General features: G+C 54.6%; 1 protein-coding gene across 9 annotated transcripts in view; it reads left to right on the top strand.

The window, feature by feature from the left end:
- LOC135243054 (BAH and coiled-coil domain-containing protein 1) overlaps positions 1–23,190 on the top strand; it is a 95,341-nt gene that overhangs the window by 55,754 nt on the left and 16,397 nt on the right. For 6 of the 9 annotated variants that reach the window (XM_064314534.1, XM_064314538.1, XM_064314533.1 and 3 more), the window contains 12 exons: positions 1,147–1,272; positions 1,542–3,740; positions 5,360–5,474; positions 5,772–5,980; positions 7,107–7,250; positions 9,620–9,879; positions 10,295–10,640; positions 12,864–13,682; positions 15,642–15,811; positions 16,482–16,618; positions 17,065–17,184; positions 22,397–22,508. In XM_064314534.1, coding sequence (XP_064170604.1) covers positions 1,147–1,272; positions 1,542–3,740; positions 5,360–5,474; positions 5,772–5,980; positions 7,107–7,250; positions 9,620–9,879; positions 10,295–10,640; positions 12,864–13,682; positions 15,642–15,811; positions 16,482–16,618; positions 17,065–17,184; positions 22,397–22,508 — 4,757 coding nt within the window. The remainder of the gene's footprint in view (positions 1–1,146; positions 1,273–1,541; positions 3,741–5,359; positions 5,475–5,771; positions 5,981–7,106; positions 7,251–9,619; positions 9,880–10,294; positions 10,641–12,863; positions 13,683–15,641; positions 15,812–16,481; positions 16,619–17,064; positions 17,185–22,396; positions 22,509–23,190) is intronic. The other 3 variants (XM_064314542.1, XM_064314540.1, XM_064314539.1) reach the window with 3 other exon arrangements.

Here is a 23,190-nt window from a genome sequence, read left to right as displayed (position 1 = left end):
CAACTGACAGTCCTTACGAAAAACATGTACAATAGGCCTATCTTTCTGCTTCCTGTCTCTGCTCTCAGCCCCGTTTCCTGCTGAGCTGTGCTTAATGGTGGTGATAATGGTACAGGGCCACCCTGCTTGGGGTATTTATGGAATCTGGGAAGTGGAGGACGGGGTTTGGGGGGGGGGGGGGGTTGACTTGATGGATTCCGGCCTGTCTCGTACGACAACGTTCCCGGTTCTCAGATGGGTGAGGGTTCTCGGACGCACGTGTGATCTCTCTCTCTCTCCTTCGACCACGTCGCCATCGGCGCGCCGTCCACCGTCACACGCATGAACGGGACGGGTTTTCCGGCAAGTGTGCGGACAGGCGGACTGAAGCTCCGGCCTGCACAAAGAGATCGCTGTTCGAGTGACCTGAAGCATTATGGGGGATGGGGGAGGGGGGAGGGACAGATGTGAACTTTGTTTGCCTTTCTGAGAGGTGCTGGTGACTAGTGGCGGGTGGGGGGGGGGGAGGTTCTGCAGGTTGGTAGTTGTGTATTTTAGATGGCTATAGGGACTGAGAATCAAAGTCCTTTCACTCAAACACATACACTCATCTCCCACCCTCTCTCTCTCTCTCTCACTGCAAAACACACACATTTCACACACACCAGCGATGCACACACACACGCACACACACACACACACACACACAGGCGATAAAGGCTTGTTTAGTCTCGGGATCATTGTCCGTATGGAGCACTGCCGCATTCCCAGTGCGGGAGTTCAATGCTCCTGGAAGCTGATTGGATGCTGTTTACCTCCCTCTGACCTCTGGCCCGTTGGGGAGTGCAGGCTGCCCTCTGAAAGACTGCAGCTGTAGGAACAGAAGGGCCATTCTGCTCTTCACTGGAGGCCGTGGGCATTTGGGAAGCGAAACTTCATTCACTCTCCTCCCTGCCTAAGACATTTGATAGCCACCAGTTGGTTGGGTTCAATATCTTCAGCTCCCCCCTAAAATCTGGCTCTGCTTGGTCTCGATTGCCACCCGTGTATAATGCGCTGTCGTTATGGTACTGGAAGAGACTGTGAAGTGGCCAGGGACATTTTGGGTGTCTTGTTTAGCTTTTCCCTCATCAGACCCCTCCCTTTTTCTCTCTCTCTCTGTCTCAGCAGCCCCCGGGTATCCCCGCTTCTCAGGAAGCCTGGCCCCTACCTTCCTTCCCATGAGCCACCTGGATCACCATGGCAACAGTAGTGTCCTCTACGGGCAGCACCGTTTCTATGACACCCAAAAAGGTGAGTTAGGTTCAGTCAGCATCAACGCCATGGGAAGATGATGAAAAAACATCAGTTAAAATGGGAATGATCAAATTCAGCACATAAAAGATAGGACAGTGGAACGGTTGACATGCTGATTATAAATTGGATTGACGCTGATCTTGCTGGCAGTTTAAATCATATGATTGTCATTGATTGCTGTTTTTCATAGCATGAACCGTTGGTCCAAGGCCAAGAAGATTGAAAACATTTGATTTATTTTTTGTTTTCTTAAATGTTTTTTTCAGAGAATTTCTATCTCCGAAGCCTCCCTTCCCAGCCCCCCCTCCTCTCATCCAATCACAGCCTCCCTCCCCTCCCTCGAACGGGGACGGGGCACCCCCTGGGGTCCTGCAGCCGAGAGCGGGACTCGGGGGGAGGGTTGCTGAATAAGGGCCCAAAGGAGGGGGAGGTCGAGCGGGGGCCGGTCCAGGGCCACAAGGAGAAGGAGAGAGCCGGTGGCAAACAGGACGCCAAGGAGAGGCAGCACCACGGGCTGCACCCACCTCCCCACGCCCAGCACCACCACCCCCACTACCCTCAGCACGCTGCCCCGCTGGAGGAGGACGGCAGCCGGGGGATGGGGTACAAGGAGCACCCCCTGGCCCGCGCCAAGCCCCTGAGCGCCTGCCTGCTGAACGGCAAAGTGGCGGGCGGGGAGTCGGGGGCCGGCGCCAAAGGCTCCCTGTCCAGCTGCGGGGGGGCAGGGGGCGGGGCCGGGAGCAGCGCCGCCGCCAGGCACATGGGGGCGGGGGCAAACGGGCGCTGCGGCAAAGAGGGCGTGAGCGGGGAGATGCGGATCAGCGAGCACCCGTCGGACTGTCTGGAGAGGGGGCAGGTCCTCCACCACTCCGTGCCCTATTCCGTGCCCCCGCCTCTGCCCGTGGGCCCCGCGTCGGGAGGGGGCAACCCCGGGGGCTTCCACTGCCTGCAGCTGCACCCCGGCCACGCCCACCACGCCCCCCAACCTCACCCCCACCACCCGCACCACCCCCACCACCCGCATCACCACCACCACCACCACCACCACCCGCCCGACTTCTACTGCCCGCCCCCGCACCCGCACCCGCCCGCCCCGCTCGCCAACCCCTCCCCGCACGAGAAGGGCCTGCCCGCGGGGGGGCGCGACCCCAAGGTGACGGGGCCCACCTTCGTGCCGTCCGTGGGGCACCTGGGGGAGAAGGGCGGAGGGCCCTTCCAGCTGGGACACCCGGACTGTCGCGGGGCGGGAGGGGGCGGAGCCGCCAAGGACAGGGGGATGGAGAAGAGCGGCAGCGGAGGCGGGGTCCCGCTGCCCCACCCCTCGGGCAGCTGGCAGAGGAAACAGCAGCAGCAGCAGCAGCAGCAGCAGCAGCACGCGTACGGGAAAGCGGACAAGGCCCCTGATTGGCTGCAGCCGCACCACCAGCACCTGCAGCAGCAGCAGCCGCAGCACCATCAGCACCCGGGCCCCCGGTCCCGCAGCGCCGACTGCATCAGCAACGCCGCCGACGTGGACGTGTACCGGCCCTCGCTGCCGCAGGGCGCCAAGGGCGGGCACTCGGGGGGCGCGGTCGGCGCCCTGGCCTACCAGGACTGCTCGCTGTCGGGACCGCCCCCCGGCACGCCGCCCCGCGACGCCAAGGCCGCGCCCCAGCAGGGCGGGGGGGGCGTGTGCGCCATGCAGCGCGACGGCGGGCAGAAGGTCGCCCGCATCCGCCACCAGCAGCACAACAGGGCGGGGCCCGACGGGGCGGAGCTGGCGCAGGCCGGGGGCGGGCAGGACCACGCCAAGCGGAAGATGGACGCGCCCTCCCTCGGCTACGGCGGCCGCGGGCACCAGCAGCCGCACGGGCAGCAGCAGCAGCAGCAGCAGCAGCTGGCGTCTCTGCCCCCCTGGGCGGTCAGGGCCCACCACATCCACCCGGAGGAGGAGCAGCGCAAGGCCTGCCTGGAGTCGTTTGGAGGGGGCGTGGCCGGGGGCGGGGTCAGACCTCAGGGCCAGCAGCAGCAGCAGCAGCAGCAGCAGCAGCCAGGGATGGGCCTGTCCCCCGGCCCCCAGGACCTGCACGGGCCCCAGGGCGAGGGGAACGCCATGAAGAGTCTGCTGAAGTACAGCAGCCAGCAGCAGCCGCTCCTGCTCTCCCAGAAGAGCCCCTTCGGCGGCCTCGGCACGCTGAGGAACGGGGGCGCGAGCGCGAACGGGAGCGGGAGCGGGAGCAGCTGCGTCCTGCAGGGCAGCAAGCAGGCCCTGCCCCCGCGGAAGGGCCCGCCCAACGAGGGCGACCGGCCGGACTGCGGAGGGAGAGCCCGGGAGGTGGCGGAGGTGCACCCGGGGGAGGGGGAGGTGCGCCAGCCCCCCGTCGGCATCGCCGTAGCCGTCGCCAGGCAGAGGGAGCCGCCCTGCCGTCCCCTGGACGGTCACGCCGGCCAAAGCCGCCAGGGCAGGGTGCTACCCGGCATGAAAGGTGAGAGAGAGAGAGAGAGAGAGAGAGAGATGGAGAGAGAGAGCCATACAGAGAGAGAGAGCTGTTTCATTTTCATGCTTTGTCAGTACGAGTGTATGCATGCCATTCCTATAAAGCTAAATGAAACTGAGAGAGTGAGAGAGAAAGGGAGAGAGCTTTTCTGTTTTACGTGCATGTTTTGCCAGTACGTGTGTATGTTCATTATGCCAATGAAGCTGGATAAAATCGAGGGAGTTAGAGAGAGAGGGAGGGAGAGAGAGAGAGAGAGAGAGGAGAGAGAGGGAGAGAGAGAGAAAGATGGAGAGAGAGGGGGAGTTGTAGAGGGATGGAGGGAGAGAGGGAGTTGTAGAGGGATGGAGAGAGAGAGGGAGTTGTAGAGGGATGGAGAGAGAGAGGGAGTTGTAGAGCGATGGAGAGAGAGAGGGAGTTGTAGAGGGATGGAGGGAGAGAGGGAGTTGTAGAGGGATGGAGAGAGAGAGGGAGTTGTAGAGGGAGGGAGAGAGAGAGAGAGAGAGAGAGATGGAGAGAGAGAGGGAGTTGTAGAGGGATGGAGAGAGAGAGAGAGGGAGTTGTAGAGGGATGGAGAGAGAGAGGGAGTTGTAGAGAGATGGAGAGAGAGAGGGATAGTAGAGGGATGGGGCGCCGTGCTTTCCTGCACAGCTGTGGTTTCGTATGGAGCCTGGTGTTTGTTTGTTCGACCTGTCAGATCTTTCGGCCTTTGGAAGACCCCAGCTGATGGAAAATAAACAGCCGCCTCGCTGCTGTGGCCCAAAGTACAAACCGCTTTATTTATACAAACAGCCAGATGCCGGTGCCCCCAAACAGAATGACATGAGGTTCAGCGCTTCGGAGAGCCAAAATGGCCGACGGGGTTAAAGAGGGTGGAAAGGGTTGCTCGATTGAAGAGGAGGAGGAGGAGGAGGAGGGGATGGGCCTTTGGGTCGGGGAGCGGTAGCCGCACTTACCGCTCGTGTGCCGGGCTTCCTCTCTCGGCATTGTGGGAAACGTGCGTGCGTTTAACTGAGATAAGTGTGCGCGCGCACAGCTCTCAGCTGCAGAGAGGAGAGTGGCATGCCGCCCGTTTGATCTCATCAAATGAGAGAATGCGTACTGCTCCGCCACTGAGCCTGTGAGTCATCCGCTGTTTTTGATGTGGGCACATTGTCTCAGTGTGCATCTTCCGAAATCTGCTGAATGGGGAATTAGGAGCGAAGCAAACGTTGTCAGAGGGCTGCATGTTAAAGGGGGGGGGGGGGGGGCGTCACTAGGAAGAAGGTGGAGAGGACTGAGTTTTCACTGCTAGCTGAGTCTGTGTTTCATCTGCGCTGTGCTTGTGACTAGTCATGATTGGTCTGGGATGAGTCTGTTTGATCCGTTCTGGACTGTGATTGGTCATGATTGCTCTCTGCCGAGTCTGTGTTTGATCTATTCTGAGTTTGTGGTTGGTATTCACTGAGTCTGTGAATAGTCTCTGCCAAGATTACTATTGGTCTTTTATCAGTCACTGCTGAGTCTGTGATTGGTCACTGCTGAGTTTGTAGTTGGTCTGTGCTGAGTCTGTGATTGGTCACTGCCGAGTTTGTAGTTGGTCTGTGCTGAGTCTGTGATTGGTCACTCAGGCGTGTCGCGTTCCGTGTTTCCGTTGGACCCGGATGGAGACGAGGAGAGGAAGAGGCTGTGTGGAGAGCAGCTTGGCCTGTCCTGCCTGGACCGAGAACGAGAGCTGCTTATCAGGTGAGGAGTGTGCCTTACCCCTCACCTGTTCTGTAGTCTTTAACTCTCACCTGTCCTGTAGTCTTTAATTCTCACCTGTCCTGTAGTCTTTAACTTTCATCTGTCTTACTTTACCTTTAACTCTCATCTGTCCTGCAGCTTTAACTCTTACCTGTTGTGCTTTATTGTTTACGTGCTACACTCTTCACTCTCACCTGTCCTTCTACTTTTTAACTTAACTTCCCCTAACCATCTTATTCCCCCCTGTCCTGCTATGCTTAGTCTCATCTATCTTCCTTTTTTTAAAATCAATTTTAGGGACAACAAGGAGAGGGTTGAATTCGCCAGGATCCATCCCTCTAGCAGTTGCCACGGTGATCTCACCTCTCACCTCATGGTTCCCAGCGGGGCTTCCTTACAGTCCAGCCAATTAGGTGCAGATCCTGCTGCCCACGCCCATCCTGCCCATCACCATTGGATGCCACGGACAGGAAGTCCTTCCTTGTGGATGACAGGCCACTCCTACGGTGAGTGAGGTCATGAGGTCATAACGAGACATGAGGGGGAAATTCAGTTTATTGCTTCTTTTATATATGTAATTATCGATGTGGCCGAATCAGCAGGATCAGCCAAAAGCAGGATTAATAGGATTGAGATATGATGGGCTGAGATATGATTTTTTTATATGAGCACAATTTATATCATTATGGTGCCCAAATAATAAGACAAAACTTTATTGAGTGACTCCAATTGGCTCATCAGTCACAGGAAAAAAGCTGGCATATATTTACATGTGCGCATAAAAACATACATACATTTGGTTATCTGCTGTCCCAGAATAAAATGAATTTCAAAGCGGTATTGCCTGTGCTTGAGCAAAGTCCACCATGTGGTAAATACCTATCACAAGAAAAGAACCTGATATAATGATGGAATGGGTGCAGAACAGCTAGAAGCACAGTGTGCGTGTGTGTGTGTGTCTGTATATATATATATATATATATATATATATATGCTGTATATGTATATATATGTGTGTGCTGAAAATATTCAGTGTACATTGTGTACTGCAATGTGTAGGAACATATGTACTTGCTCAAGTTGATGCTTAATTAACATAAATTAATATGAAATGTAAGATGATTTTAACTTAAGTGTCTTTCATTTAGATTTAGAATTTTATACAGAGAGCTGTGGCATCAGCTTTTGGGTTTCAGCCCCCCAACCAAAAAAAAAAATGATGAAAATTGGACAATATGTCATCAGATTTGATATTCTTCTATTCAAATAAAACCACAGCAAGGCATTTGTTGTTAATATTGAGTAAAGTGCGTGGAGGTTAAGTGATATTGTATTTGAGTGTAGGGCTCGTGATTGAGGAGAGCCCTGGGAGGCATCAGTTCTGTGCTGAAATGCATAACAGTTACATAACTTAGCCTTTTAGCGATCATACGCTTTGTTCGTGATTAACTGCAATCTTTGTAATCTCTTAACATTCCCATCCTGTTATGTTAAGGGGGATTTATTTATTATTGTATTTATTTATGAATATCTGCAGATTTACCTCTCAGATTTAGGAGCTGCGGTGTAAATATGGCCTGCCACGGAAAGAATGTTTCACGTCTGCTTTCCGTGTCTTCCTGGCGTCTCCAGGGATCGGCCACACAGCGCTGCACCAGAACCTTCCGCCGGGCTTCTCCACGGCCATGGCCAGCCCCCTGCAGCCGGTGCTGCCGCTGCCCCAGGACCCATCCGCGCAGCTGGTGGTGCTGCCCGCCGAGCCCCCCGCCCACCTCGGTACTGCCCACGACCCCTGACCCCTGACCCCTAACCCCTCTGCCGCTCTGCCACTCTGCCCCACCCCATTGCCATGTTCGCTCGACAACTAGCGAGGTCCTCCGCATCTCGCGCGTGTGATCCTGCTGCTTTAACCTCCTTTACCCTCCGCCCTGCTTTCACCTCCACCCTGTTCATTCTCCCGTTCCTCCACCCTTAGCCATTCTGTGCGATTTGCCCTTCTGGTAGATCTGATGCCCTCCACCCTCCTCCTCCTCCTGCTCCTCCTCCTCCATCCCTGTCCCGTTTCCTGCCCTGCTGTAGGCTGTGGATCTGGTGCCCTCCACCCTCCTCCTCCTCCCCCTCCATCCCTGTCCTGCTTCCTGCCTCCTGCTGTTGTAGCCCTTGCGCTCGGCCTCTTGTCATTTCCGCAGATTTATCGTTCTCAGATCTCCCCCAGCACTATTTCTGTGGCCTGTTTTGTTTTTCTTCTGTCCCATTTCTCTTCTCTAATTTTAGCCGCGTAATGCCGCGCTGGTAGTCACTCTTTGTCTTATCTCGGCGCAGAGCGGGCTTGGCTCAGCAGCTGTTCTAATCACTTCTCCGGGAGCCTAAAGCAGAATTAAACCGACCTATTAGAATGATACTCTGGCAATTTTGTGCAGTTATGAACAGACGTGCAGCTGGTGTGTGTGTGCATGTGTGTGCGTCAGTGTGTGTGCGTGCATGTGTGCGTGCATGTGTGTGTGCATGTGTGTGTTTGTGTGTGTGTGTGTGTTTGTGCATGTGTTTGTGCATGTGTGTGTGCAGGTGTGTGTGTGCGTGTGCGTGTGCGTGTGCGTGTGCGTGTGTGTGTGCGTGTGTGCGTGTGCGTGTGTGTGTGTTTGTGTGTGTGTGTGTGTGCGCGTGTGTGTGTTTGTGCATGTGTGTGTGCAGGTGTGTGTGTGCTGTGTGCATGCTGTGTGTGTGTGTGTGTGTGTGTGTGTTTGTGCATGTGTGTGTGCAGGTGTGTGTGTGCATGTGTGCATGTGCGTGTGTGTGTGTGTGTGTGTGAATTATCTGTGCAAAGCATCTTCTCTGTCCAAAGACCTTTCCCTGAGGGGCAGAGCAGGAAGTTAACAGGGAAGGAACAGAAAAGGACTCAAAATGTCCCAGATCAGAGTTCATCAGCTGTGACTATTCTACTTGTGCTACACATACACACACATACACACACATTCAAACACATACACACACACACACACACACTCTTACACACATGCACACATACATACATACATACATACAAACCACAGACACACATACGCACAGATAAACACTACATACACGCAAACCACAGACACACATATACATACACACAGATACACACTACATACACGCAAACCACAGACACACATATACATACACACAGATACACAGTACATGCACGCAAACGGCAGACACACTACGCCCGTACGCACACAGACATGCTCAGGTGCGCGCACACACATTCAGGGACGAAGAGAAAGAGTAGAAAGCACATCGCTGTGCAGCCTACAGAGGCCAACTCTCAGTGGCCCAACAGTGAGGCTGAAATAGGCCTCGCCCTGCAGTAACACACTTCCTTCCTCACTCCACAGGAGCTCAAGCACAAAGGGGAAGCGCAACCACAAAACCCTTCCCCAGGGAAACATTATCCAAGTCGGGGTGATGCTTTTCAACAAGAGCTCCTAATGTGTTATGGAGAGGGGCTGTGTGGGGGTTTGGGAGGGGAGGGCAGGCTAAGGATGTCAGAATGGAGGAGGGACTGGAGGAGCTGAAGACAGTCATGTTATACTGGAGTGCTGTGGGCCCAATGTTTTAGCCAGGCAGAGGGAACGGTCGTAAATGTGTTCAGCTGCCGACGTCACAAAGGGGGCCTGGGAGCTCTGGAAAACGTGGGAAACGGCCCCTCAGCTGGTCTCCGTATCACAGCCGTGCCCCTGCTGGGACGGGGCCACACACGGGGGGGGGAGAATGAGCTCCCTGACCGAAGGGACAGTCCGTTATCATCATCATCATCATAATTATCATCATCATCATCAACATTGTCATCATCATTATTGTTAATCATTGTCGCTAATCTTTCTAGCATCAGAGCGAAGAGTTCATTCGTAGCAGACACAGAGTGTGCGTGTGTGCGAGCGAGCGTGTGTGCGTGCGTGTGTGTGCGTGCGTGCGTGTGTATATGTGTGTTAAGATTTTGGCTCAAACTCTGATGTTATCCTGAGTGACTTAAAAATAAGTGCATTTAACAAGGCTTGAACAGGACACAGTAGGTGAGTGTATGTGAGCAGGGTGTGCTGATGGACCCTCTCTCTCTCCTCTCTCTCTCTCTCTCTCCCTCTCTCTCCCTCCCTCCCTCCCTGCAGATGTGATGGAGCAGCCTGGTCTGTGGCCCCCTGTGTACGGAGCCAGGGGCCCCCCCTCTCACATGCAGCACCCCGCTGTGTACTCTCGCTCCCCGTTTCTACGGCAACAGGAGCTCTACGCCCTGCAGCAGCATCAGCACCAGCAACAGCAGCATCACCATCAGCATCATCATCATCATCATCACCATCAGCAGCAACCGCAACAGCAGCACAGAGAGACACAGGCCATAGAGCTACAGCACAGACACAGCCACTCACAGGTAAGACACATAATCACTGACACAGCCACTCACAGCAAAGACACAGTTACTGACGTGGCAACTCACAGCTAAGACACAGTCACTGACGCTGACACTCACGGGTAAGACAGTCACACAAGCACACCCGCACATCGAGACATGCAGCAAAACAAATGACAAATATGCCTTCTCCACCACATTGCTCTCTTTCTTCCTCTCCCTCTCTATCCATCTCTTGCGCGCAGACACTCGCACTCACACACACACATGCACAAACACTCTTCCCTCCATCCTGCTCTCTTTCTTCCCCCCTCTATGTCTCTCTCCCCAACTCAATATATGTTAGTGAGCAGTGTGTTGCTCTTTTGTAAAATATACTCATTTAAAATCATTATGAAAACATCATCTTGACCCCACCCCCCTTGACACCCCCTAGGTGCAGAAGAAACCGGAGGAGCCCCCGATGGAGCTGGAAGACCTGCTGCAGGAGCCCAGAACCCCAAAACCCGCAAAGCCCTTCTCCTTCACCCCGTCCAATAAGAACACCCCGTCCCCCGGGGCCTGCTCTGCCCACCTGTCCCCCTGCTGTCGCTCTCCTTCCCTGCGCCCCCACCCCAAAAGTACGCCCTGCACGCCCTGCCCCGCCCCCAGCCCGGCCGCCGCTGCCCCGCACTCTCCCGCCCTCAGCCCCGCCCCCCCACACGCCTCCAAAGGGGTCGAGTCGCAAGACAAACGAGGGGAGGGACAGCCACTGCAGGATTACCCACAATCCCTGGAGCCTGGTGAGAAATGTATTTGTTTGTTTATTTATTTGAAAGGGGGCAGCCACTTTACTGTCCCAGAATTAGCTATCAAGCTCAATTTCATCTGTTGTCCCTGTGCAGATTACACTAAAAGACAGTGCATGTAGAATGTCAATGTTAAAAGACAGAACAACATACAAACATGTCACCATTAGTAGTAAAACAAATAATAATACAGAAGGAAAAGGAAGAAACGCAGTACTTACTTCAGTACAGTTCCATAGTTGATTAATGTTCACGTGGTTGATTTGATTTCAGCCAAATATTGCTGTCTTCTTGGCACATTGTGTTATTCTCTCTAATAGTGGAGCCCTGAAAATGGTTTTGTTCACACTACACACGTTGTTTTGAGTCTAATGCAGGCATTCCAATTTTAATATCCTGGGGTTTCTTATCTGAGGTTTGTGAAAGGCATAATGTGTGTTTCCATGTGCCCAGTTGTTTTAGGTGTTCATTTATGTTACAAATGTAATGATCTCAGGAATATTCTATTGTAATCAGAATGACATGTAGATCATAAAAATATAGATGCAGTATATATTTAGAGTGGGCCCATTGCATCACTGTAATGTCAGACGCATTCTGTGACTTTGAGCTGTGGTTAGAGGATCTGAGGATCAAAATCTCAGTGAAACTGTGACGCTTTTTAACAGATGAAGCACCGCTTCTGTCCACTGTCACACTGTTAGTCTCGCGCCTCTCACTGCTAACTACAGAAGCCTCATTTATACTTTCCACAAATGTCCTGGTAGCAAACCCAAAATATATAAAATAATGTATGTAACTTTTACAAAAATTTGAAAATATCTACAATACTTTGTGTACCCAATTGAGTACCAAGTCTTTTTTGCTGGGGGGTCTGCAGAGAGTACTAGAACTGTTCTCAGAAGCAATTCACTTGTAGAAATACACTCCACCTAGACTGTGCTCTTAGTATTTCAGAAAACCAACAGCGCTGTGATATGGTGAACAGAGAACGAGTGAGAAAGAGAAAAGAGAGGTGCAGGGAGGGGCTGAAAAATCACAGGGAGAGAAACTTGCTGGCCAGAACCACTAATTGAGAAAAAGCAACAGAACAAGGAGAGAGAGAGAGAGAGAGATGGAAGGAGGCAGAGATTTGCTAATTGATAACAAGAGAGGGAGACTTGCAGAAGCAGAAGAAGAAGAGGGCTGAGAGAAAAGAGAACGAGAGAGCAGAGAGAAAACAGGAACAGAGGGATTAACGCAGGGAGGTCAGTCGGAGAGATTGCAGACAGAGGCTTCTTATCCTTCAGGGGTCCTTGAACGGCCGGTAGCGGAAGGACACACATTTATCTGGCGGCGTTGTCAGGAGGGCGGATGGATACCATCAATAACACAGAGCAGGGGGTGACAGGGCTGGCTCTGCAATCACACCCAGACACCAGGGTCATCAATACACAGCACACACATAGACCGCGGGCCTACACACACACACACAAACCCTCTCTCTCTCCCTCTCTCTGTATCACAGACACACATACATACATTCATACATACGCACAGAAACCATATTCATGTACATACACACACACGCAAGTTCGCACACACTCTGTCTCTTTCTCTCTCTCTCTCTCTCTCGCTCTCTCTCTCTCTCTCTCTCGCTATCCTTCCCCATGCCTCTGAAAGCACTAACCCCCTCTGAGCAGTACACAGAGCAGGCAGGAAACGCCGTTATTTATGACCATCCTCAGTCTGTTTTCACTGCTCTACTGGATTAACAAGAATGCCAGTAAAACTGTGCAATTGACATATTCATAAATTTTAGCTGTAATGGGAAACAGATTTGGTTTTAACTGTAAAAAATCCGGTTTGATGTGTGCCATTGAAATGTGTGAACATGAGGTGCAGAAAAGTTATGCTGTCATATTCGAGGAATCGCCAACTGGTAAACGATGTCTACTGAAAATGGCAAGCTTGCTAATCACATGAAGCAGGGTCTTGTGAATTTAAAGCCAGATGCCCATCCTGTCTGCCTCTAACTGCTTTGGGGTACACAGTGTTAAACAGGAAGCAGACCTTCTTCTGAAACAGTGCAGTGTTATGGTCATTCCTGCGTGAGTGTTCCTGGCAGAATATTCTTCAGCAGAACATTAAAGCTTTGTCCTGATTAGCATTCTTAATGTGCTGGACTGCGTGCCTTTGAAAATGCTGATGTACCTCATCCTCTCCTCGTCTCCCTAGATTTACCACCTGGCTACACCTATCCAGCCATCGCCATGGGTTACAGAAGTGGCCCGTCCCCCCAGGACGTCCGATTGGCCGAGCCTGCGGATCTTGAGGCAGTGCAGGTGGAGCCAGCAGAGCCGGCCCCTCGGCCAATCCCTGACCTCACGGATGACTGCGAGCAGGAGGTGGGGCTGAGGGCACTCCCAGAACAGCAGGATGAAGAAGAGGAAGAGGCGGCCCGGGGGGTGGAGTCAGGTGGGGGTGGAGTTGTGGAAGTAGGAGGGCTCACCGGCTATTGTGCCCAATCAGAACTGGAGCAAGAACAGGAGGAGCTGTTTGCCTGCCCTGCCACAGAGGGCGGGGTTCTGCAAGACACGCCCTGTCCCACCCCTCCATCTGTGGTGGTAACCCAGGGAGATGACCTATCTGTGACCCACGGGAACGGGGTGGAGGAAGAGGCGGTGGATCAGGTGGAGGCCGCCATTGAGAAGCCAGAGGATGGAGGGGTCCTAGAGCCAGATGCCCCTGTGGACGACGCCCACTCCCCTGGAGCGGCCACGGACGAGGAACAGGGGAGGGGCCTCCCCCCGCGCGAGGGCCAAACCCCGCCCGCTCCTTCCCCTTGCCCCGCCCTCCCCCCGCCCTTCAGCTGCTGGAGCCTGGAGCTCCTGATCGCCGCCACTCTCTGTGCGGACAGAGACACGCCCCCACCCGCGCCCGCGGCCTCGTCGCTGCCCTGCGGCGCCCCCTTCTGGCCCAGCCATCACGGCATGGAGCTCCTGAGCGAGCTGGCCGAGCTGGAGAGGCAACAGCACTGCAGCGGCGCCAGCCAGGGTGAGCTTCGCGTCGCGTCGCGTCTCTGCGCCAGCGCGTTCCTCCGCCCACTTTCATTACGCCTCGCCTGACTAACACTGTAGCAGTCATGTGGCTGTGTCGTACAGACCAGGCCAAAGTTGTTTTACTGCATCCTGGCGTTCTTCACACGTAATGTCTCCGCAGTATATCACTGATCACCTGACCGTGTGGATAAGTGCTCCTTGCGTTCTCTGGCCATTACAAGGTTACCCCGGTGACGGAAGGATCGCTTAATCTGCGCAGACCGCTGTGTAAATCCTAATGAAAATGCGAGTTTGCTTGTTAGCCTTTGTTGAGCTTAAATCATGCGGGCTGCTGCAGTATGTGATTACAGGGTAATTTCCCTCTCTGGGGTTAAAAGTGTTGTCTTTCCCGTGATTAAGTTGGTTTTGATAAATTGAATTTCTACTAAATTCTCTTAATGTGATTTGAAGAGAAATAATGACCACAAGAGATGTAATTAAGAGGAATGGGGTCACCTGCCACTGACTACAGATTTTTATGCTAATTGACACACTTGTTAATCAAGCAAAACAAATGAAAAACTGCGAGCAACAATCAGTTTAACGGTGCTGCAGGATAAACCGATCCAGCTTTGCTCCTCTTCACTCCCTGCTGTAAAAAGACCCTTTATCACAAACAGCCATTAATACGCAAATTAATAAATACATTTCTCTTTTTTGATTGGTGATTTTTTCGTGAACAATGCCAGAGTGCTTTCTAGGCACTTATACAGTAAAAAGACAAGGCCTTTGACCTGTTAAGTCTGTTAAAATAATTGTCCAAGAAGACATCCAACAATCTCAAGAGTGCCCTCAAAGTGTGATGCATTCCCACAATCACCACAGATGGACTCACTCAGCTTGTCTTTATACGATTGGTTTAGCACTCAGCGCAGTTTCATTCTATTGGCTCAGAGGAGACAACATCCTCTGGGCCCCAGCTCACCCTTGAGAATCTTTGTAGCTTAGAAATTAAATGCCTCTGGGACCACAAAACATCCTGAAAAGACCCCCCCCCCAACATTATCAGCTCCTGGTGGGGGGGGGGGGGGGTAATCTACCGGGTCATGTTCTTGTCTGCTCAGAACCCAAGGGGGCTTTTTAACTCTGTTTTTAGGGTACAGTGCTTGATCCATTTACTGTAGATATAAACAACAACCGCAACAGCAGCGGTAACAACAACAACAGCAGCAGCAGCAGCAGTCTGATATATTGCCTACCTCAGAAGTAATGTAAGTGAAAAGTTGGCATAATGCTGAAAGCTGGTGCTATCATCAGGACCCAGGGGCACTGCCTGGCTAATTGCACCCTGTTGTTTTACATGCCTTTTTAAAAGCTTCCTTTTTGGTTTCCTTTTGTTTCTGTTTTTTTTTCTTTCTTACAAAAAGCAATGTTTTTATTTACCCTAAGTGAACATCCTTAAGTATTTAAGTAATCCCTAAAGATGTTCCTGCGAGAACCACACTCCAGCTCTGGCCTTTTTTTTCTCACAGGGAAATGACATCATCAGGGCCTTGCACATGCAGTTGTCTAGGTTACATGTAGTGGGGCGAATATCCCAGTAGAACATAGCTGCGTCTGGCCCTGCTTTAATCTAAACAGGGCTGCCTCCTGCCCTTAGCTGCCCCAGGGTAGTCTCTCTCTCTCTCTCTCTCTCTCTCTCTCTCTCTCTCTCCCTCCCTCCCTCCCTCCCTCCCTCTCCTTTTCCCTCCCCCCTCCTCCAGCTTAGCCGAACACACAGATATCTCTCCATTAATTTTCAGATGCAGAATCAGATGATTCTTTACTAGCATGACAAGGTGCAAAGCAGACGATGTGTTAAACTGACGAGCTGCTAAATCACCCAGTAATATCAATCGCTGCGCTGACTCTTCGCGATTAGTGGATCGGGCGAGCAACCTCACCGCTCTCCTTTGCGCTGCTGTCTTCCCTGCAGGAGAGGAGGAGTTGACCTTTGACCTCCAGAGCCTGGCCACCCTGGCAGCCGCCCGGGCGCTGGAGATGGAGCCCCAGGAGGGCGTGGCAGAGGGCGCGGGGCGACACTGCCCGGTCCGCAGGACCCTCAACCTGCGCAGGAAGTGCACCTGGACGCCACGTCACGAACCGGTAAGAGCTGGAGCTCCATGTGCCCCCTTAGTACTTATCCTCACCCCAATACACCCTAATTACCCTGATTACCCATATACTAATTACTCATTATTTATCTACACCCTGTATACACCCTGGTTCTCATAGCAACACACCATACATGCACACCTCCCGTAATAATATCTCATAAACGGTCTGAAACACACAGAGTAATACTCCAGTGTACACAGTCTGAAACACACAGAGTAATACTCCAGTGTACACAGTCTGAAACACACAGAGTAATACTCCAATGTACACAGTCTGAAACACACAGAGTAATACTCCAGTGTACACAGTCTGAAACACACAGAGTAATACTCCAGTGTACACAGTCTGAAACACACAGAGTAATACTCCAGTGTACACAGTCTGAAACACACAGAGTAATACTCCAGTGTACACAGTCTGAAACACACAGAGTAATACTCCAATGTACACAGTCTAAAACACACACAGAGTAATACTCCAATGTACACAGTCTGAAACACACAGAGTAATACTCCAATGTACACAGTCTGAAACACACAGAGTAATACTCCAATGTACACAGTCTGAAACACACAGAGTAATACTCCATTATACACAGTCTAAAACACACACAGTAAAACACGCCACAGTCAGCCTAACACTCAGTTGGTTTCTCCAGGTCTTTCCAGTGAAGGGTGCCATGGAGACGATGGACGGGCCGGAGCTGGCCATGCGGGTGCGTCTGGCGGAGCTGCAGAGGCGCTATAAGGAGAAGCAGAGGGAGCTGGCCAAGCTGCAGAGGAAGCACGAGCACCAGTGAGTCAATTACACTGACCCCCTCTAACACCATTACACAGACCCCCTCCAACCCCTTTACAAAGCCCTTCTCCAGCACCATTACCCTGCCCCCCTCAGAAAACCATTACACAGACCCCCTCAGACACCATTACACAGACCCCCTCCGACACCATTAAACAGACTCCTGTCCGACCCATTTCACAGACCCCCCCTCCAACACCATTTCACAGACCCCCACTGACACCCTTACTATATATTGATCCCCTCTGACATCGTTACACAGACCTCTGCCAACATGTTTGCACAGGCCCCCTCCAACACCACTGCACAAACCCCCCCCCACCTGCACGGTTACACAGATGGCCCTCCAGTTTCACCCCCAAGGCCCCTGCTGGGGCCATTACACAGACAGTCCCACAGTCCCATCTGCAGCATCACAGAGAGCCCTTCTCCTGCCTCCACAGGAAGGAGGAGACCCCGCGCAGCCCTGCTCGGCGAGGACCCGGCCGCCCCCGCAAGCGGAAGTCCACCCCCGGGCCTCTTCCCGGCGCTGTGCCCCCGGCCGATTCGCCGAGGAGAGTCAAGTGCGTGACGGGGTGACCTTGCCCCCCCCCCCCCCCCACAACCCAAACACCATTCCTCACTAGCGTAAGCTGAAATCCACAGGAAAGCTCAGAGAGGTCAGACTGGTCACGACGGGAGTGAGGTTCTGCAGGCGTCGCCGCGGAGACGCAACGGCGCGGTCTGGTGGGCAGCAGATTCAAAAATGAAGCGACGGAGTTCTGTCAGGCAGCGCGTGATTTCTGTCTTCAAATGAAGCTGACGCTGTCTCAGCGCAGCCCCGCTTTGCTTCCTTGTCCTGAACCGTTTCTGTGTGTAGCGTCATCGGAGCGCGGCAGGGTTTGTGCTGAAGGGGCGTCGCACCAGCGTGCGGGCGCGTACGCGCGCGCGCGTTTCCCACGGATGCGCGGTCTCTCAACTTCCGGGCCGCCCGGCGAGTAGTTTAAGCGGGAGGAAGCGCGCGTCGGCGACGCTCATTGACTTTGTGTAAACCCCGCAGGAAGCGCCGTATCACTTTAAATTAAAGGCTTAATCACGGCCGGGCCCGGGGCCATTAATCACGCGCAGGTTCCATTGATTGTGTGGAGGCCGCCGCGACTCGTCCAGACGCGGGGCTGCTCTGAGATATTATGATAAAACGCGGCTCTCGAAACGTCTGAACAAACTCGTCGTTGCCGGGCCATCATTGTGATGGATGTCGCGAGTCTGAAAAGACACACTTTTTTTTTTTTTCTTTTTTTTTTTTTGTTTACAACGCGGCCCTCGCTCGGGCCCGGAGTACGCAGTTAAGTCGGGCCGCCGCCGCCGCCGCCGCCGCCGCCGCCTGATCAGCTGAGGCCCGGCCGCCCGGAGATAAATTATTCTCCAGTAAACGTAACTCAGGTGTGAGCGTAATTACAGCCGAGATTACCGATCCCGCGCTTATTCCTGCGGTTAATAAACCCAAACGGCCAATAAAAAAAAGGCCCTTCCTGCGACGGCTGTGTGCAGCGGCGGCGGCGGCGGCGATGTTGGGCTCTCACTGAGGTCATTTTTCACAGTTAAATGCTTCGAGGACAGCGGAGCAACTGGTCCCCGAGACCGCTACATCATTTCATTCAGCGCCTGCGTTCGCTCGCGGGAAGATAACCGGGTGCCGCGAAGAAGAAGAAGAAGGAAAATTTTTTTTGTAAAAATCAGCGGGTGACAAATTTACGGCGTCCGCGTTCACCTGACGGGAGCGAGGGCTCCTCGCCACGGCGATGATGGCGGTAACGAACGCGGTAACAAGAACGACCTTGCGTCTGAGTTTCAGTCACCACCGCGCCGGCCGTTGCCTGGGGAACGACGTGGGGTAGGGGTAGGGGGGGGCTGTTAAACAAATGTTAAGGAATGGGTCGGAAAGCACCACTGAAGTGCAGTTGCTGGGACACCCTGCCCCCCCCCCACCCCCCACCACCCAAAACCGTCATGCTACACCCTAAACTTTGAGTGTGAAATGGGATGGGTGTCAAGGGCAACTGGGAGAGGGGGGCCAAATTGAGCGGGGTGATGTGCGTGGATACACTGACTCGGTCAGTGTATACCATCAGACAGGACTGGTGTTTGTGTGCAGGGGAGGGGACGGGGGACGGAGGCAGAGACAGCCTCGATCCCCCCCCCCCCCCCCTCGGCCCCCCCTCAGTCACAAGCCCCAGGAATGTGACAGGGGGCTGAGGCTGAGCGGAGGGGGTCGCCGCGGGTCGGTGGGGGTGGGAGGTCAGCGACGGCAGAGACAGGAGGGCGCGGCGGGGGCGGCGGGGGGGTTGGGGGTGAGAGAGGTGGAGTCCTGCGCGCACCGCGGCCCTGTGAGCGCGCGGCGGGACAGCGCTGTGTTCCGTAGCAGACGGGCCGCGGCTGAGGCGAGAGGAGGGCTGTGCTTTCGGCCGGGCTGCGGTGCTCTGAGCTGTTCTGCACGCTCAGGGGCCCCCGGGGCCAGGCAGCCAGGGGCCCACGGCAGAGGGGCTCTGCAGTAACGGGGTACTTCTCAGGCTGTTGGGTCAGGTCTAAAGTAGCGGGGCAGTTTTGGGGCCGGTTGCCCTGCAGGGGTGATTGTGAAAGGATTGGAGCATCGTCAGCTAAAAATGGAGGAATCGGAGAGTAATGTGTTTTTTTTTTTTCCCAACAAATTTTTACTTAATACACTCTCCAGCTTTAGGAAGACTCCCCTGCCAGCAACAGACTTCTTATTTTACTTAATTGCGTTTAATATGGGGCCACTATCTTTGTGCTCTTCACGTACGTTATTATAATTATAACGGGGAGATTTTAACGAATAACCAATTGTGTAACCAATTGTGTTTTCCCTTTTGTGAAGTAAAAAAAAATGATTTAACTGGAGGTGCACAGAATTAGAGCTCAAATGAGAACGGAATGAGAACACTTTTGGGACGATCTTCATTTAAAGTGCCCTGTTGCACAATCAGATAGAGCTTCAGAACTGTTATCAGGCGAAGTAAGGCTATTACTCGTTCTGAATGTAGCTCAGCAGCCATTTGTAGCTTCCAGTGTCTGAAGAAAGAGCAGATACCATACCCCAGTGCCCCGCTCCCCAACCGCAGTGCCCTCCTCCCCAACCCCAGTGCCCCGCTGCCCAACCCCAGTGCCCCGCTCCCCAACCGCAGTGCCCTCCTCCCCAACCCCAGTGCCCTCCACTCCAACCCCAGTGCCCCGCTGCCCAACCCCAGTGCCCAGCTCCCCAACCCCAGTGCCAAGCTCCCCAACCCCAGTGCCCCGCTCCCCAACCCCAGTGCCCAGCTCCCCAACCGCAGTGCCCAGCTGCCCAACCCCAGTGCCCGCTCCCAACCCCAGTGCCCGCTCCCCAACCCCAGTGCCCCCCTCCCAACCCCAGTGCCCGCTGCCCAACCCAGTGCCCCTCCCAACCCAGTGCCCCTCCCAACCCAGTGCCCCCTCCCCAACCCCAGTGCCCAGCTCCCCAACCCCAGTGCCCCGCTCCCCAACCCCAGTGCCCAGCTGCCCAACCCCAGTGCCCCGCTGCCCAACCCCAGTGCCCTCCACCCCAGCTCCCCAACCCAGTGCCCCTCCCCAACCCCAGTGCCCAGCTCCCAACCCCAGTGCCCCGCTCCCCAACCCCAGTGCCCAGCTCCCAACCCCAGTGCCCCGCTCCCCAACCCAGTGCCCCCTCCCCAACCCCAGTGCCCAGCTCCCCAACCCCAGTGCCCCAGCTCCCCAACCGCAGTGCCCAGCTCCCAACCGCAGTGCCTCCTCCCCAACCCCAGTGCCCGCTCCCAACCCAGTGCCCCCTCCCAACCCCAGTGCCCAGCTCCCCAACCCCAGTGCCCAGCTCCCAACTGCAGTGCCCTCCTCCCAACCCCAGTGCCCTCCTCCCCAACCCCAGTGCCCTCCTCCCCAACCCAGTGCCCCCTCCCCAACCCCAGTGCCCCGCTGCCCAACCCCAGTGCCCTCCTCCCAACCGCAGTGCCCTCCTCCCCAACCCCAGTGCCCCTGCCCACCCAGTGCCGCTCCAACCCCAGTGCCCCCTCCCCAACCCCAGTGCCCAGCTGCCCCAACCCCAGCGCCCAGCTGCCCAACCCCTGTCCTGGAGCAGCACGTGGTCTGCTGGATTACATGTACACAGTGACTTGGTTTCTCGGGGCGTATTAGCTGATGATTTTAAGGTGGAAGCAAAAGTCAGCAATGGGCGTGGCCCCCTGCTTCCAGAGATGGGGGCACCTGCTCTAGAGCGCAGTGGCAGCGAATCTGCCTTCAGCGGTCATATCTGCATGCAGCAAAGCACCCTGGGTAAGCCCGGGGTGGGGGGGGGTGGGGGGTGTTTAGACTGTTGCTGAAGGAACACAGTGGGTCAGCGAAGTTAATGAACAAACAGCTTCTCGCCATTCAGCCTCCGCCCCTGACACCCCCCCCCCATCCCCCAAATCTCCCGTCCCCCTATTTAGACAAGTGCGGGCCTAAGGTCCTGATGGCAACAAGAGTGCAGCTGTCTGGAGAGCGCGCGGGGTGGGGAGACAGCAGAGGACACAAAAGAAGCCCTGGTAATCAGTGTCCTGTTTAATTAGTCACCGTGAGACTGCCCCCTCCCCCCACCTCCCCCACCCCCCCAACCACACGGGCTGGAACCGCGCGCGTTTCATTAGGAGGAGCGGCCGCTGACATCACGCCACGGTCGTCGCCGCCCAGGCCTGCCGGACCTGGCTGTGCATGGCCTCTCACCTGCAGTCTTCTCTGGGACCGTGCGGCACGGGGACACCCGGTCTTATCCCCGAAAGGGCCGGCGTGGGTGCAGGCTTTCGTTTTAGCCCACCAGTAAGACGCCCGATTCTACTTATCCAGGTCCGCAAAGATTTAAGACCATGGTTAGCTGGTTGAATGAGGTGTCATGGTGCTGGGTGATAATATAAACATGCACCCGGCCGCACCTCTGGTGTAGCACATCAGAACGCCCCCCCCCACCCCCCACCTGCCACGCCCTGCCTTGCCCTGCCCAACTCGCCTTGGTCCCAGAGCAGAAAGCAGCAGCGCAGACAGAGTGGTATCAGGGTTAGCATGACCGAGGCTTCAGTTCAGAGCTGTCCGGGCTTTGCAGAGAGATCAAAGAAATTCAGGGTGCAGATTGCTCTATGTCTTTTACTGTAAGTGTGATTGAAGTCATATTGTGTCTGTGGGGATACAGGGGGTTCGGGTGAGGGGGAAGGAGGGGGGAAGGACGGGGGCTCTTTTGTTTGGGTACAGCATGGCTCTTTTTTGCGCGCGTGTGGTCCCTGGCGTTCCAGCGCGTTTCAAGGGCATTCCTCGCGGGTCGTAACGCTGTTGCTTGCAGCGGGGCGGGGTGGGGGGGGGCGGAGGGGGAAGTCGCATTGTTATGGAAATGCGACCAGAAAGCTTTGACATTTGAGTAGGGCTGCGCCGCTGAGCGCTAGTATCTGCTGCTTCGTGTACCCGCCCTCAGTCTCGATTCGGTGGGGGGGGGGGATACAACCCTTAATGCGCCGGGGAGCTGTGATGGAGCAGCGGGGAGCCTTAACCCCGGCTCGGCCCCCCCGAACGCGGCGGGCTGTGGTGTTAGATCCCGCTTTCTCGAGCGTGCCCACTTCCCTTCGTCGCAGGAAGGAACGCCGGCTCTTACCGCTCGGGGAGAGCGCGGCTCAGCTCCGATCCCCCTCTCGCCGGCTCCCTTTCTTCCTTTTGATACCGCCTCCATTCTTTTCTAAGAATACCCGCTTCCTCTGTGATTGGCAGGTCTCTGGGGGGGCTCGGCCTGTTGCCTGACGACCTGAGAGGGGGCGGAGAGACTCCGAGGAAGAAGAGGAGGCTGTCCAATGGGAGCTTTGACCAGCTGAGCGCGGCGCAGGTCTGTGGCCCCCGAGCCCTTTCCAATCGCTGCTCGTGACAATGGGGCCGTTGGAACATTTACAGTGTGTTTAAAATGTTTTATTCGCCTCGCTGCAGTCCTGCCAAGAAGGAAAAAATGCTACCAGGGCTCTACCAGGCCCATTTTAAAACCCGGAAAAGAACAGCGCTTGTAACAGCGCTTAACAGTTTGTAATAGGAATTCCTTTTTTGACACAGTGTAATAAAAATGTATTAAATGGTATTATAGTTGACCGACCTGTTGTAGCCTATGTGAATCACATTTACACTTCAAACATAAATGTTTTTTCGGGGTTAAATTCTGTTTTCGGTTATGAAATGCGTGTTTTATGCATGTGTCGAAACTAAAATGGCAAGTAATTTAAAACGCCCTTTCTTTTCCTCTCTCTCTGTCCGACTCCGTCTTTCTCTGAGTCTAACTCCACCTTTCTGTAAGACTAACTCCACCTCTCCCTGAGGCTAACCCCGCCTCTGTCTGAGACTGACCCCGCCTCTATCTGAGACTAACCCCACCTCTCTATGTGACTGACCCCTCCTCTCCCTGAGACTGACCCCGCCTCTATCTGAGTCTAACCCCGCCTCTCTGTGTGACTGACCCCTCCTCTCCCTGAGACTGACCCCGCCTCTATATGAGTCTAACCGCGCCTCTATCTGAGACTGAC

Source organism: Anguilla rostrata, chromosome 17 (genome assembly GCF_018555375.3).
Source record: "Anguilla rostrata isolate EN2019 chromosome 17, ASM1855537v3, whole genome shotgun sequence".
In the NCBI taxonomy this organism is placed as follows: domain Eukaryota; kingdom Metazoa; phylum Chordata; class Actinopteri; order Anguilliformes; family Anguillidae; genus Anguilla; species Anguilla rostrata.
This window is presented reverse-complemented; position numbering and strand designations above follow the sequence as displayed.